The sequence below is a fragment of the Oncorhynchus masou genome, chromosome 29 (genome assembly GCF_036934945.1).
Source record: "Oncorhynchus masou masou isolate Uvic2021 chromosome 29, UVic_Omas_1.1, whole genome shotgun sequence".
Lineage (NCBI taxonomy): Eukaryota > Metazoa > Chordata > Actinopteri > Salmoniformes > Salmonidae > Oncorhynchus > Oncorhynchus masou.
This window is the reverse complement of record NC_088240.1, coordinates 53,570,785-53,585,665: the sequence shown is the minus strand read 5'-3', so window position 1 is coordinate 53,585,665 and position 14,881 is coordinate 53,570,785. Positions and strand designations below refer to the sequence as shown.

At 40.6% G+C, this 14,881-nt stretch overlaps 1 protein-coding gene across 1 annotated transcript in view; it reads left to right on the top strand.

Moving 5' to 3' along the window:
• The window catches only part of LOC135521220 (melanin-concentrating hormone receptor 2-like), a 30,985-nt gene extending 19,362 nt beyond the window's left edge, over positions 1–11,623 (top strand). The window contains exons 3-5 of the mRNA XM_064947150.1: positions 5,728–5,922; positions 10,598–10,717; positions 11,273–11,623. Coding sequence (XP_064803222.1) covers positions 5,728–5,922; positions 10,598–10,717; positions 11,273–11,597 — 640 coding nt within the window. The 3' untranslated portion in view covers positions 11,598–11,623. The remainder of the gene's footprint in view (positions 1–5,727; positions 5,923–10,597; positions 10,718–11,272) is intronic.
• Positions 11,624–14,881: the final 3,258 nt, after the last annotated feature.

Below are 14,881 nucleotides of genomic sequence, written 5' to 3'. Positions count from 1 at the left end.
ACCCAACTTATTGTGGGTAGCTTATGGAAGCCTACCCGAAATGTTTGAACGAGTTAAGCAATTTAAAGGCAATGCTACCAAATATGAATTGAGTGTATGTAAACTTCTGACCCACTGGGAATGTGATGAAAGAAATAAAAGCTGAAATAAATCATCCTCTCTACTATTATTCTGACATTTCAAATTCGTAAAATAAAGTGGTGATCCTAACTGACCTAAGACATTCATTCAGCCTACAGTGAATGAGGCCCATTACCCATTTCCACCACTGCCCACTCCTGCTGGTCGGTGAGCACACGGCCACGGCCATCATCACGGGGCCTTCTGTCAATTCTGGGGGAAGAACAGGATATACTGTCAATAGATCTGTAACATGTTTTGTGTTTTTACTTGCATTACAATATGTCATTTACATATTTTGCAGATTTACCGGTTTTCTTGGCAAAATGTTTTCATGATCAAATTTATCTTTTCAGATTGGGTTGAACTAATCTGGCACCCTCTGCCATGGTAAGGACTCTCTTTAAAAGCCTGGGCAAAAGACTCGCTGGCACAAAAATAGGCTTGAATGTTCAGTTCCTGAAGGAAACTATTCACTATCTAAAGTGAATATAATAAAAGGGAAACGTGTAGGTAGTCAAACTGTACATTGTAGAAACAGAATAGAAAGGTTCGAAACTTTTGTGAAACATCACAGCACAGTTAAAAAATATATATGGCAAATAGAAATCAACACTGGATAGTGTTCAGAGATAGATGGGAGGGGTTGAGGGGAGCTGAAGTATGGGATTACAAATAAAAATATAAACAAGATAACGAATGTAAAATATACTGTGCCTGTAAAATGTATATAGGTTCAGAACTTTTGTGAAACAGCATGGCAAATAGAAATCAAAACTGTATCTTCAGAGATAGATGTGAGGGTTTGAGTGGCGCTGAAGGATGGAACTAAAAACAAACAAGATTACTGATATAAAATACACTGTGTCTGTAACATGTATGTACAGTGGGGCAAAAAAGTATTTAGTCAGCCACCAATTGTGCAAGTTCTCCCACTTAAAAAGAGGAGAGAGGCCTGTAATTTTCATCATAGGTACACTATGACAGGCAAAATGAGAAAAAAAAAAAAATCACATTGTAGGATTTTTAATGAATTTATTTGCAAATTATACTATTGTACTCTTGTAGCTTTAAACGGCCAATTGAAAAAAAAAATTATATCTACATAGGCGTACAGAGGCCCATTATCAGCAACCATCACTCCCATGATCCAATGGCACACTGTGTTAGCTAATCCAAGTTTAGCATTTTAAAAGGCTAATTGATCATTAGAAAACACTTTTGCAATTATGTTAGCACAGCTAAAAACTATTGTGCTTATTTAAAGAAGCAATAAAACTGGCCTTCTTTAGACTAGTTGAGTATCTGGAGCAACAGCATCTGTGGGTTTGATGACAGGCTCAAAATGGACTGAAACAAAGACCTCATCAGTCTATTCTTGTTATGAGAAATGAAGGCTATTCCATGCGAGAAATTGCCAAGAAACTGAATATCTCGTACCATGCTGTGTACTACTCCCTTCACAGAACAGGGCAAACTGGCTCTAACCCGGATAGAAAGAGGAGTGGGAGGCCCCAGTGCACAACTGAACAAGAGGACAAGTACATTAGAGTGTTGTTTGAGAAACAGACGCCTCACAAGTCCTCAACTGGCAGCTTCATTAAATATTACCTGCCAAACACCAGTCTCAAGTCAACTCAGGGATGCTGGCCTTCTAGGCAGAATTGCAAAGAAAAAGCCATATTGCAGACTGGCCAATAAAAATAAAAGATTAAGATGTGCAAAAGAACCCAGACACTGGATAGAGGAACTCTGCCTAAAAGGTCAGCATCCTGGAGTCGCCTCTTCACTGTTGACGTTGAGAAATGTCAAACTTTTGAACGGTAGTGTAGGTAGGGGTAAAGTGACTATGTATAGATAATAAACAGTGAGTAGCAGCAGTGTAAAATCTAAGGGGGAGGGTGTCAATAAAAACAGTACATGTAGCCATTTGATTAATTGTTCAGCAGTCTTATGGCTTGGGGTTAGAAGCTGTTGAGGAGCCTTTTGGACCTAGGCTTGGCGCTTCGGTACCGCTTGCCGTGTGGTAGCAGAGAGAACAGTCTATGACTTGGTTGACTGGAGTCTTTGACAATTTTACAATGACCCTCTGTAGTGTCTTCCGTTCTAGGCGTTGATGCAACCGGTCTGGACGCTCAATGATGCAGTTGTATTACTTTTTGAGAATGAAATGAAAGGGTATTGTGAGCATTGCATTGTGAAAGGTATTTCTAGATGAAACATTGATTAGGTTTGGTGAAAAGGTTACAGTGTGATTTTGTGTGTTGTACTTAGTCATTTGAAAATGTTTTTAAAGTAAAAAAAACAAACAGCCTTTTGATGATCTGTTTAGATTTTTATACTAACAATTATGAAATTTTACCACATACTTGTGAATATAGTACAAACGTAATACATTTTTTTTTAAAAAAATAGTCATGTCTATTCAATGATCTATATTTCTGTTGGTTGCCTATGGAAGATTGAAAGTATGATTTAAAACAAGAGATATTCCCATTCAAGTCAACATTCTCTGAGTGGACTTTCACCATCTTTGTGGTACCTTTGAAAGTATACATTTCAACAACAAAAACATTTGCAGTGGTGGGTATTAATGGAGTCAAGGGAAGCCAAAATATGTTCCCCAGAATATTGACCAAGAAAAAAAAACATATAAAATAATTGATCTTTAATCACTCTGTGTTTCATAATTTTCATTCAGTTCACAAGAGACTGATTGTATCTCACCAGAGAAAGCATCCGAGCCAGCGAAACAGCGCCCCTCTGTCTCCGCATGTGTTTCCCATATATCTGACACTGTCTGGTTAAAAAGAGTATGATGTTGTTGCCCCCTGTAGCATTGAATGCAAGGGAAGCCAGCGAGCATTTGGCCTCCCTTGATTAAAAAAAAGTATAAAATAATAGCCAATCAGCATTGAGCTAAACTGAGTGAGCTCACCTCTGAATGGTCCTGGGGCACCAAAAAAAATATCAAGGGAAGCCAGTTTGGAATTGGCTTCACACCAATCACATCACATCGAGAGCAAAATGTAATTGACAGAAAAAATTTGCATCTCGTTGTGTTGTTTTCCTCCGGTGGCTAGCCAGCTAAACTTGACCCTTTCCTAAATTAGCCATGGATGGAGATAGATATTTGGATGTGTGGTTTTACTTAATTCTCCATACCGACCAATGTGTCTTCTTATTATCTCGGCCTTAGGCCTATATATCACGGTCGCAAAGGCATATGAACTAACAGGTTATAGTGAAAACAACACAATTATCACAACACATGTAATATAGCTTTTTGGTGGTGCTTGGCTTCCCCAGTGATTAAAAAATAAATTAGACATTTGTTTGACAACCCTATTTCTAAGCTTTTAAATTATATCAATCTCAACCTTTTATCTTTTCCAGAGATGAAGACATGGATATCTCATGGTGTGGTGGGGTATGCAAAATAGGGTATCTTTGAGCACCTTTATCTCTTGAAAGTTTTTGCATTCAGGTCCAAAAAGTCACTTTCTGAGCACTTCAACAATGGGAAAATATGTATGGAGGTTTCGTTCAAATCAAAGGGGTGCTGTCAAAAAGTGATTGAACTCAAATGGATTTACCCATTAGCCAGGCTAACACTCCACTGTATTGCATTAAGTACAGCATTGTTCCTAACATTTCCTTTCACAGGGGTTGTGGTACGAACGTCGTGCATGTTAACATTGTGCATTCACCATACACTCTACATTCCATGACGTCTGTGATTGCATTCCTATTTATACTTCCATAGAAACCTAAAGTATGTTCCAAATTGCTGTTACACTTTCTAAACTTTATTTACCATCCAATCCAGGGACATTTCTTGACGATTTACTCTGGTTATGTTAAATTCATTCTTATACAAATGGCATACAAAATGCCAGACGAGGAACAGTAGCATAACTTGGAGGGAAAATCCATTTCCCTCAACTTCTTAAAAGTGACATCTGGCTCAGATTAGGAACAACAAACAGATTTGTGGGAGTTGAATCATTTATGGGTTTTCTTTAACCCTGAATGCCCTGTTTCTAGTGATATGCAGATGGTGTCACGGCTTCAGTTGTATAATTGATAGCGTAGCGGCCTCCATGTCAGTGTCGCCTGGGTATTAAAGATATGCCAGTTGGAGGCCGAACCCACTGACAATCGTTGTTCTGCTCATGATCAAAGTTACCTATCCATTCGTTCCAAACCAGCACAAGATGAAAACTCAATCATCTCACCCGCAATCTCTACACACTCTCACTCTACAGTCTCATCTGCACTGTATTACAGATAGTAACAGTGACCCTACCTGACTCTGTATAGATTGGTTAGCTGACAATGTCACAAAAACAATGTGCACGCTTCAACGGAGCAGAAGTCCGTAAGTTGTTGTGATTCTGGATGGCAAAACGGCAAGCAACAATGACAAGAAACTGCCATGTGGGGAATCATAAAAGTGTCGTTTCGGCTGCGGTGGTTTCATCTTGTTCTTATTAACACCGTCTTGTTTTGAGGTGTTTGATTGATTTCATGTCAATGCTAATATTGCTAAAGTTCGCTAGCTAGCTAACCAACAACTTTAACAATGCATTTGAGAGACAACACGTGCTCATTGTGCAACTGTATTATGTTTTCAATAAACAATGGAGACTAAATATAATTTACATGTTGTCAACATTCTAAAGCCAACCTTGTCTGTTTTGCCCCACAGTTGTGCACGCGTCGGTTTTGTTGCTCAACAACCAACCCTTCTATAGATTGTTGTGTTGTCAGTCTATGTCTGCAAGGATAGAAATTAGGTTATTTAATGGGGATGTATGTTTGTGGCATGTAGTGTCACTGACATTTAGGGTCAGTTGTGCGCTCTTATGATAACACAATTGGAAGAGGAAATCATACATTCAGAGGACAGCTGTTGCATCCTATAGATAATTAAATCAGCATGTCTCTATGAGTGATGTACCACTGACATACATGAAGACCATGGTATTGTGCTGCTGCTGCTGTTCTTGTTATCTGAATATTGTGAAATACAGCTTGCTTATTAAGGCAATTAAGAGATTGATTTGGAGGTTGGTCTGATTGACAAGAGCATTGATAAACTTGCTGGTTTTCCTGGTTTCAAGTACTGATCCAGATTTATCAAGGGACCAGATCTAAATTCACTGTATTGTTACTCACTTAATATACATGTAAATGAATGAGGACTAATTTAAACTAAACTTGCAGGCAATTAAATCCCATTCTGTTACCCTTGAAATTCTGAATCCTGAGTCCAGTCATTCGATCCTGTATCCTAATTATCTCTAATTATATGGTTAACACAGAGAGCCATTTGTCTGTGTGTGAGTGAGAATAATATTTAAAAGAAACAGGATAATGTGGTATAATACATAGTAGTCTACTCCCACTCACAGATAATACATCCCTGTTGTCATGTCACTTCCCTAACAACCCACATCACATCCTCTTGGTGCTCTTAGCGTTTTAGCCTTTTGTTTTCATTGTTATGTTTCACATTAACAGACAACCATAGTTTTGTCAGATTTCCCCTTAAAACGGTTTAATTGGTCAGTTCCTCACATTGATCTATCAACTGTCTCATAGGTACCTGGCGGTGGTGCACCCGTTCCGTCTGATGACCCTCCGAACCCGCTCTAAGACAATCTGGATCAACCTGTTTGTGTGGGTGGTGTCATTTGTCATGGTCCTTCCCGCCTGGGTCCACTCCAAGGTGATTCGCTTCCCTGACGGACTGGAGAGCTGCTCCATGAACCTGGTCACTCCCAAAGAGGTGCTCTGGTAAGGTCACAACCCTGACATAACATCAAATCAACATTGAATTTGGATGGGTATTTAATTGAGTTCACTAACATGATTTCAACATGGGGTAAACCAGTCCATGAAATCATGTTGTTGGTTTGCGCTTGAAATAAATGTTTAATGTTAAAAGAAACACGAAATATGATGTTTATAGAACTTGGTGTCCAATGTATATTTGTCTGGTGGGGTCAGATGACTCATGCTGGTCTCTATATCATGATCCTCTACTCTAGTGGTTCCCAAACATTTTATAGTCCCGTACCCCTTCAAACATCCAACCTCCAGCTGTATACACCCTCTAGCACCAGGGTCAGCGCACTCTCAAATGTTGTTTTTTGCCGTCCTTGTAAGCCTGCCACACACAAACTATACGATACGTTTATTAAACATAAGAATAAGTGTGAATTTTTGACACAACCCGGCTCGTGGGAAGTGACAAAGAGCTCTTATAGGACCAGGGCACAAATAATAATAATAATCAATAATTTTGCTCTTTATTTAACCATCTTACATATAAAACCTTATTTGTCCATCAAAAATGGTGAATAACTCACCACAGGTTACTGAGAAGGATGTGCTTGAAACTCTGAGCGCAGCCCTGTCCAGAAATCTGACAGTGGCTTCTCATAAAATTCAATTTTCACAGAACCGCTAGTTGCAATTTTGATGAGGCTCTCTTGTTCAGATATTCGTAAGTGGACTGGAGGCAGGGCATGAAAGGGATAACGAATCCAGTTCTTTATGTCGTCCATTTCAGGAAAGTACCTGTGTAATTGCGCACCCAGCTCACTCAGCTGCTTCGCTAAATCACATTTGACATTTTCCGTAAGCTTGAGTTCATTTGCACACAAAGAATCATACAATGATGGAAAGACATGTGTGTTGTCCTTGTTAATGCAGACAGAAAAGAGCTCCAACTTCTTAATTATAGCCTCAATTTCGTCCCGCACATTGAATATTGTAGTTGCGGAGGGTCCCTGTAATCCTAGATTCAGATCATTCAGGCGAGAAAAAACATCACCATGCAAGCGGTCAGACAAGTGAAAATGATTGTTAGTAAAGAAAACTTTAAGCTTGTCTCGCAATACAAAACAATGTGTCAATACTTTGCCCCTTCATAATCAGCGCACTTCTGTATGTTGTGAAAGCATTACATGGCCGCTGCCCATATCATTACATAAAGCAGAAAATACACGAGAGTTCAGGGGCCTTGCTTTAACAAAGTTAACCATTTTCACTGTAGTGTCAAAAAAGTCTTTCAAGCTGTCAGGCATTTCCTTGGCAGCAAGAGTCTCTCGGTGGATGCTGCAGTGTCCCCAAGTGGTGTCGGGAGTAACTGCTTGCACGCACCTTACCACTCCACTGTCTCCCTGTCATTGCTTTTGCGCCATCAGTACAGATACCAACACATCTTGACCACCAAAGTCCATCTGATGTCACAAAGCTGTCTAGTACTTTAAAAATATCCTCTCATGTTGTCCTTGTTACCAGTGGTTTGCAGAAGAGGATGCCTTCCTTAATTGACCCCCCATTAACGTAACGGACATGTACCAGGAGCTGTGCCAGGCCCATATAATTCACTGCCTTTTTTCGAAGCAGTAATTGTTTCAAAACATCTCCTGCCATGTCACTGACACGTTATGAAATAGTGTTGTTTGGTGAAGGCATTGTCTGTATAGTTTTTTGGCCTTTTCTCGCAGAATTGTCCGAGCCATATCCGCGGCAGCAGGAAGAATTAAGTCCTCCACAATAGTATGGGGATTGCCTGTCCTAGCCACTCAGTAGCTCACCATATAAGATGCTTCTAGCCCCTTCTTAATGGTATCTGTTGATTTTATACGTCTTCCTACTCGAAAGTCATCTTTATTCTCGCTTCAAAAACTCCCGTGTCTTATTTTTCAAATTGTCATGTTTCATTTCTAAATGTTCGCGCAAGAGTGAAGGTTTCCCGCGAGAGAGTAATGGTTAATGTGATTGGATGTTAATTATTTGACGAGGCTTCCTGTATTTGACATTGTGTTGTTATTTCGCTGAACACTAGATGGTTGCATTTTTATTTTTGGCAGTGAAACGAGGCTACTCAGGAGAGAAAAAAACCTCACCCAAATGTACAGCCCCGTTGGAAAATATAAATGTACTGTTTAAAAATGTGAAGAATTGTTTGTTTTTTTAAAATGCGGATCACATTTTTATTTGACCGTGCCCCGACTGCATTGCGCGTGCCCAAGTTTGGGAATACCTGCTCTGCTCCAATGCAATTCAACCCACCCTCCCCCCAAATAGCTTCATAAATAGGAATGCAATCACAGACTAATGGATGACCTGATGTAGCCCATAAAGTCCAACACTTTCCATACTAATGAGAAGACAAACCATACACATGTTATTGGCTGGGGAATTTACTTGACTCCTGCAGAAAATAGAAATTAAATTAAATTAAAATGTCAATTTAACTGGTATCAAATCAGATTTTATTTGTCACATGCGCTGAATACAACAATGCCAACAATGCAGTGAAAAACCATGCAGTTTTAATGAAAATACCAACAAAAAAGTAAGAGATAAAAATAACAAATAATTAAAGAGTGTGAGTAAATAACAATAGCGGGGCTATATACAGGGGGGTACCTGCCAATGTCAAGGTAAAATGTACAGTTGAAGTCGGAAGTTTACATTCACCTTAGCCAACTACATTTCAACTCAGTTTTTCACAATTCCTGACATTTAATCCTAGTAAGAATGCCCTGTTTTAGGTCAGTTAGGATCACCACTTTATTTTAAGAATGTGAAATGTCCGAATTATAGTAGAGAGAATGGTTTATTTCAGCTTTTATTTATTTCATCACATTCCCAGTGGTTCAGAAGTTTACATACACTCAATTAGTATTTGGTAGCATTGCCTTTAAATTGTTTAACTAGGGTCAAACGTTTCGGGTAGTCTTCCACAAGCTTCCCACAATAAGTTGGGTGAATTTTGACACATTCCTCCTGACAGAGCTGGTGTAACTGAGTCAGGTTTGTTGGCCTCCTTGCTCACACACACTTTTTCAGTTCTGCCCACACATTTTCTATAGGATTGAGGTCAGGGCTTTGTGATGGCCACTCCAACACCTTGACTTTGTTGTCCTTAAGCCATTTTGCCACAACTTTGGAAGTATGCATGGGGTCATTGCTCATTTAGAATACCCATTTGCAACCAAGCTTTACCTTCCTGACTGATGTCTTGAGACGTTGCTTCAATATATCCACCTAATGTTCATTGCCATCTATTTTGTGTAGTGCACCAGTCCCTCCTGCAGCAAAGCACCCCCACAACATGATGCTGCACTCCCATGCTTCGCGGTTGGTATGGTGTTCTTCAGCTTGCAAGCTTCCCCCTCCAAACACAACAATGGTCATTATGGCCAAACAGTTCTATTTTTGTTTCATCAGACCATGAGGACGTTTCTCCAAAAAGTACAATCTGTGTCCCCATGTGCAGTTGCAAACCGTAGTCTGGCTTTTTTATGGCAGTTTTGGAGCAGTGGCTTCTTCCTTGCTGAGTGGCCTTTCAGGTTATGTCAATATAGGACGTGTTTTACTGTGGATATAGATACTTTTGTACCTGTTTCCTCCAGCATCTTCACAAGGTCCTTTGCTTGTTGTTCTGGGATTGATTTGCACTTTTTGCACCAAAGTACATTCATATCTAGGAGACAGAACGCGTCTCTTTCCTGAGCGGTATGATGGTTGCGTGGTCCCATGGTGTTTATACTGGCGTACTATTGTTTGTACAGATGAACGTGGTACCTTCAGGCGTTTGGAAATTGCTCCCAAGAATGAACCTGACTTGTGGAGGTCTACAAAAAAAAATCTGAGGTCTTGGCTGATTTCTTTTGATTTTCCCCTGATGTCAAGCAAAGAGGTACTGAGTTTGAAGGTAGGCCTTGAAATACAGCCACACCTTCAATTGACTTAAATGATGTCAATTAGCCTATCAGAAGATTCTAAAGCCATGACATAATTTTCTGGAATTTTCCAAGCCGTTTAAAGGCACAGTCAACTTAGTGTATGTAAACTTCTGACCCACTGGAATTGTGAACAGTAAATGAAATAATCTGTCTGTAAGCAATTGTTGGACAAATTACTTGTGTCATGCACAGCGTAGATGTCCTAACCAACTTGCCAAAACTATAGTTTGTTAACAAGAAATTTGTGTAGTGGTTGAAAAACAAGTTTTAGTGACTCCAACCTAAGTGCATGTAAACTTCAGACTTCAACTGTACATGTAGGTAGAGTTAATAAAGTGACTAGGCATAGATAGAATGTAGTTACTATCTAATGAACAAATGTATTCATTGCAGTGGGACATCCCACTGGGCACAGACATCAGTTCTATGTCTCGTTTTGATTGACATTTGTTTGAGTTGTTTGGCTAATGTGAATTCAACGATAGCTGTAACCATTTCGTTTAAAAGTTGGGTAAAAAAAAAGATGAAATGCCCTTACTTTATGAAAACACAATTAGTTTTCACTGTTGATTCAACATTCATCGCATTATTGGGTTGAAATGATATGGAATGGAAACCACATTGATTCAACTAGTTTTTTCCCAGTGGGATGGCACTAGCTCCTGCAAGCTGACAGATGTTCTCTACCCCCCCCTCCCCCCTAGGTACACCCTATATCAGACCATCACGTCTTTCTTTCTGCCCCTGCCCCTTATCATCACCTGTTACATGCTGATCCTGTGCTATACCTGGAGGATGTACCTGAAGAACAAAAGAGAACGGCGGTGAGTCATGCCCGCTGGCAGCTGCCCAGTGGGCACATATGGGCGTGCATAGAGCAAGGCTGAATAACGTCATACCCTGGGCAGGGCGAGAGCCTATGGTATCTCTAGTGGCAGAGAGCATGGCCATTATCTCTAGTGGCAGAAACGTAGTCGTGGTTATCAACCATGGCAGAGGCTGATAGTTACATAAAGACACAGAGACACACAGAGGTACTAGATACAGTAAATGTGAGGCACTAGAAATAGAGATGCCCACAAGTATGAAATTACAGGTTTTGGCAGGTGTTCTAAAAATAAATTACATTAAAACAGTTCTATGCTGGAGTAAACTAACGGTACCATGACCTCCACTCAGTAATCTAGTCATTAGCCATCTCTCTCTCTCTGTGGGTAGAAATTGAGCCTGAGGACAAGGTTATCCACTCAGTAAACCAAAATGACAGACAACAAATATGGGGATGACTTATGTGATGCAGGAAGGACTTCTTGATGTATGCTTCTATGCTGGTCATTATTGTCACTAAGCCCTGGTTCCTCTCCCCTCCTCAGCTTCAGTGCTAACAACCAGTCCCGGGAGCGAGCCATCCGCCTCACCAAGATGGTTCTGGTCCTTGTGGCGGTTTTCCTGGTGAGCGTAGGGCCCTACCACATGCTCCAGCTGGTCAACTTAACGCTGCGGCGGCCCACTCTGGCCTACTACACCTGCTACTACCTGTCAGTGTGCCTCAGTTACGCCGCCAGCAGCATTAACCCTTTCATCTACATCCTGCTCAGCGGACACTTCCGTCGCCGGCTCACTTACCGCAAGCCGCCCAGCAGGCCTGTTGTTGAGAGGGAGCCTAACGGGCCCCAGGTCCGTACACCACACTCAAGCTTCTGACAGTCTTGTCCTCAAAGCAGGCACACACACACCACCACCACCACCACAGCCTGTCCCCAACACACTGCGTGGGGCATTACCTATGGCAGGAGCATTACCTTTTGATCAAGGATTGCTTTATTTGACATTGTGGATTGACTTACACCTCAAAAGGATCCGAGTGTTGTTATTTATTTTCTATTATGGTTTTCAAACGGACTGTACGATAGCATTGGGATATTGCAAGGATTGATCCACTATAATTTTGGATTTCCCTGAATTCGGCTGACATTACTTTCACTGTGTATTTTATTGTATAGCTAAAACAAAAATAACACATACTAAGTGTTTGCCATTAACACATAGTTTGGCCTTTGTTTTCAACCTATAGTTAGTGTTGCTATATAATTAATTGGTGCATTGATTGGATTGTGTGGGACTTTGAACACACAGAAACATCTGTCCTACTGTATGTATGGCTAACAGTGCTGAGACTGCTGAGTGAATACTTTTTCTTTACCGTTAGTCTGAATGCTAAGCATTAGACTGGAATCACTGGGATCGGTCCAGGGTGATTTGGTACTGTCTGGTGTTAACTGGGCTGGACTGGGAACTGGCCCTAGGATGTAACGGTATTACTAGTCAACAGACTGACTGAACACGGGCCTCAGACACACAGATAGACAGCACCACCAGGGGCATCTAATCAAACAACTCCTCCTTACCCTCACCCAGCTTGTGATCAATAAAAAGCCTATAGCAAACCAGATCAGACAGATAGGAGCAGCGTCACGCCCCCGGCAAGGCTAAGGGGAGACTACAGTGCAACCCCTCCCCACTCTCTCTTTCTCTATTGTTCTCTTTCTATGGTAATCCCACTCTGTTTTTACTCTAAAATTGCCTCAGGCATAGAGTAATTTGACATATTGATCAATATGTCTCAATGTCAACACACTCCTGCTGTCTCCAGGATTTCCAATCAGTCTCTTATTGGATTGGTTGTGATCAACATCCTAAATTCCATTGTGTTATTGGTCGACGATGGATATATTTGTATGTTATCAGTACCAGTGTACCTAATTTATTAACGTTAACTCTCTGCTCACACCTCCTCCAATAACATCAGATTATTAAATCGACTAATATACCAATGTAATATAATTCGATTTTCTTCCTACTCGCTCTCTATACTCTCTTCAACTGTTACTTCAAAATATTCCCTTCCCATACTACTGCCTGTATAAATCTTCCATCTCTTTGTACACCTCAATCCTCTTATTTCCCCTCTGTGCCTCAACCCCATTACCTCTTCCCCTTTCTCCATCTCTCCCTATACGCATTGCTCTCTGCACTTAAGCAGTGGTGTAAAAATACTTGAAAGTACTACTTAAATCGTTTTTTGTTGTTGCATTGTCACGCCTGCTCCCAATCCCCCTCTCTGGCGCTCGAGGGCGCCAGCCTGCCCTTCGTTACGCACACCTGTCACCATCATTACGCGCAGCTGTGCAATATTGGACTCACTCTGTCTGCTCCTCACTCTGTTCCCTGTGTCAGCATATTGTCGTAAGGTTTCCCTTGTCCAGACGCTGTCCTTGTTTCGTTCATGTCCATTATTCTTTAAATGTTCACTTCCTGTACTTGCTTCTTGTCTCCCAGCGTCTGTCCTCACAGGTATCTGTACTTTATATTTTTGATGTTCACTTCCTGTACTTGCTTCTTGTCTCCCAGCGTCTGTCCTCACAGGTATCTGTACTTTATACTTTTACTTTTACTTAATTCCTAAAGAAAATTATGTACTTTTTACTCCATACATTTTCCGTGACAACCCAAAGTACTCGTTACGTTTTGAGTGCTTAGCAGGACAGGAAAATGGTCTGATTCACACAATTATCATGAGAACATCCCTGATCATCCCTACTGCCTCTGATCTGGCAGACTCACTAAACACATACTTCATTAGTAAATTATGTGTGAGTGTTTGAGCGTGCCCCTGGCTATCCGTAATTTTAAAAAAATTAAAAGCAAATGGTGCCGTCTGGTTTACTTAATATAAGGAATTTTAAAGGATTTATACTTTTACTTTTGAATCTTAAGTATATTTTAGAAAGTACGCTTACTTGTGATACTTAAAATATTTAAAACCAAATACTTTTAGACTTTTACTCAAGTAAGAGTAGTCACTGGGTGACTTTCACTTTTACTTGAGTCATTTTCTATTAAGGTATCTTTACTTTTACTCAAGTATGACAATTGAGTACTTTTTCCACCACTGCACGTAGGCACCTCGCGGGTCAAATTAAGGGTCTCTGTGTTTGTAAAGGGTGCTAGTCCACAAAGTGGACGACGTCATGTAAAAGACATGACGTATTCTGGATAATTATTTCAGGTACTTCATATGTTTTAATTTATTTTCTACTTTCTTTTGGAAATGACACAAGTCACCTTCCTGGTTCCAGTCAGTCTGCCAGTCTGGGGGAGACAGACGGACGGATGGACAGACACCTGTCACCTGACGTTGTTTGACCTTGTTTACCCCATCCTGGCATCATGTCAAACCAGGACCTTGTCAGTAACACTGGCACCCCTGAGTACCCGCAGCCTCGTGTCTGTCTGTCCAAAGACCGTCTGCCGTAGTGAACACAGACACCCTCTCCTCTAACCCATCCCACCCTGCTCACCCTGTCCCTGTCAAGTGTCTGTCTACCCCCATCATCCAAAAGGTGGAACAGATAGTCATGCATTCATGTAATGAATTATAGAATAGAGCACACATTGAGAGGCACAGGGTCAGCCACAGAGCAGCACAACTGAATATAGAGTTGGAGCTCTTTCACTCGGTTTAGGAAATAATTGTGTTGCATTTGTCTAGATAGTCAAATGTGTCCAGAATGTGTACAAATTAAAAATAATCAAGACAGTCCATAACGTTGTAGGAGTCTGACGCCATTGTTTCAAGTTGTTATTGTTGTTTTCTTAGTAAGGCTTTTGAGCGTTAGTGTTATTACAGTTTGTAAATAGAAAATATGCTGTCTTATTTTTTGTCTTCTTCAATAAAATGTGACCTTGATGTTTGTATCTTAGTGAGAGAGAGAAAGAGAAAAAGAGAAAGGCAGAATCCCAATTAAAACTATTTTATTTTAGCGTTATTATAGACAGCAGAGGGCACCCTTTTCCAATGTTCCTCAAAACTGCAGTGTTTCCCAACTGTTGGGACGTCACAACTGGTTTGACTTGTTCTGTCTACTTGCCTCACACGGCATCCAAATGTCAGTAAATTACATCAGATTTTTTCTGTGCACATTTTT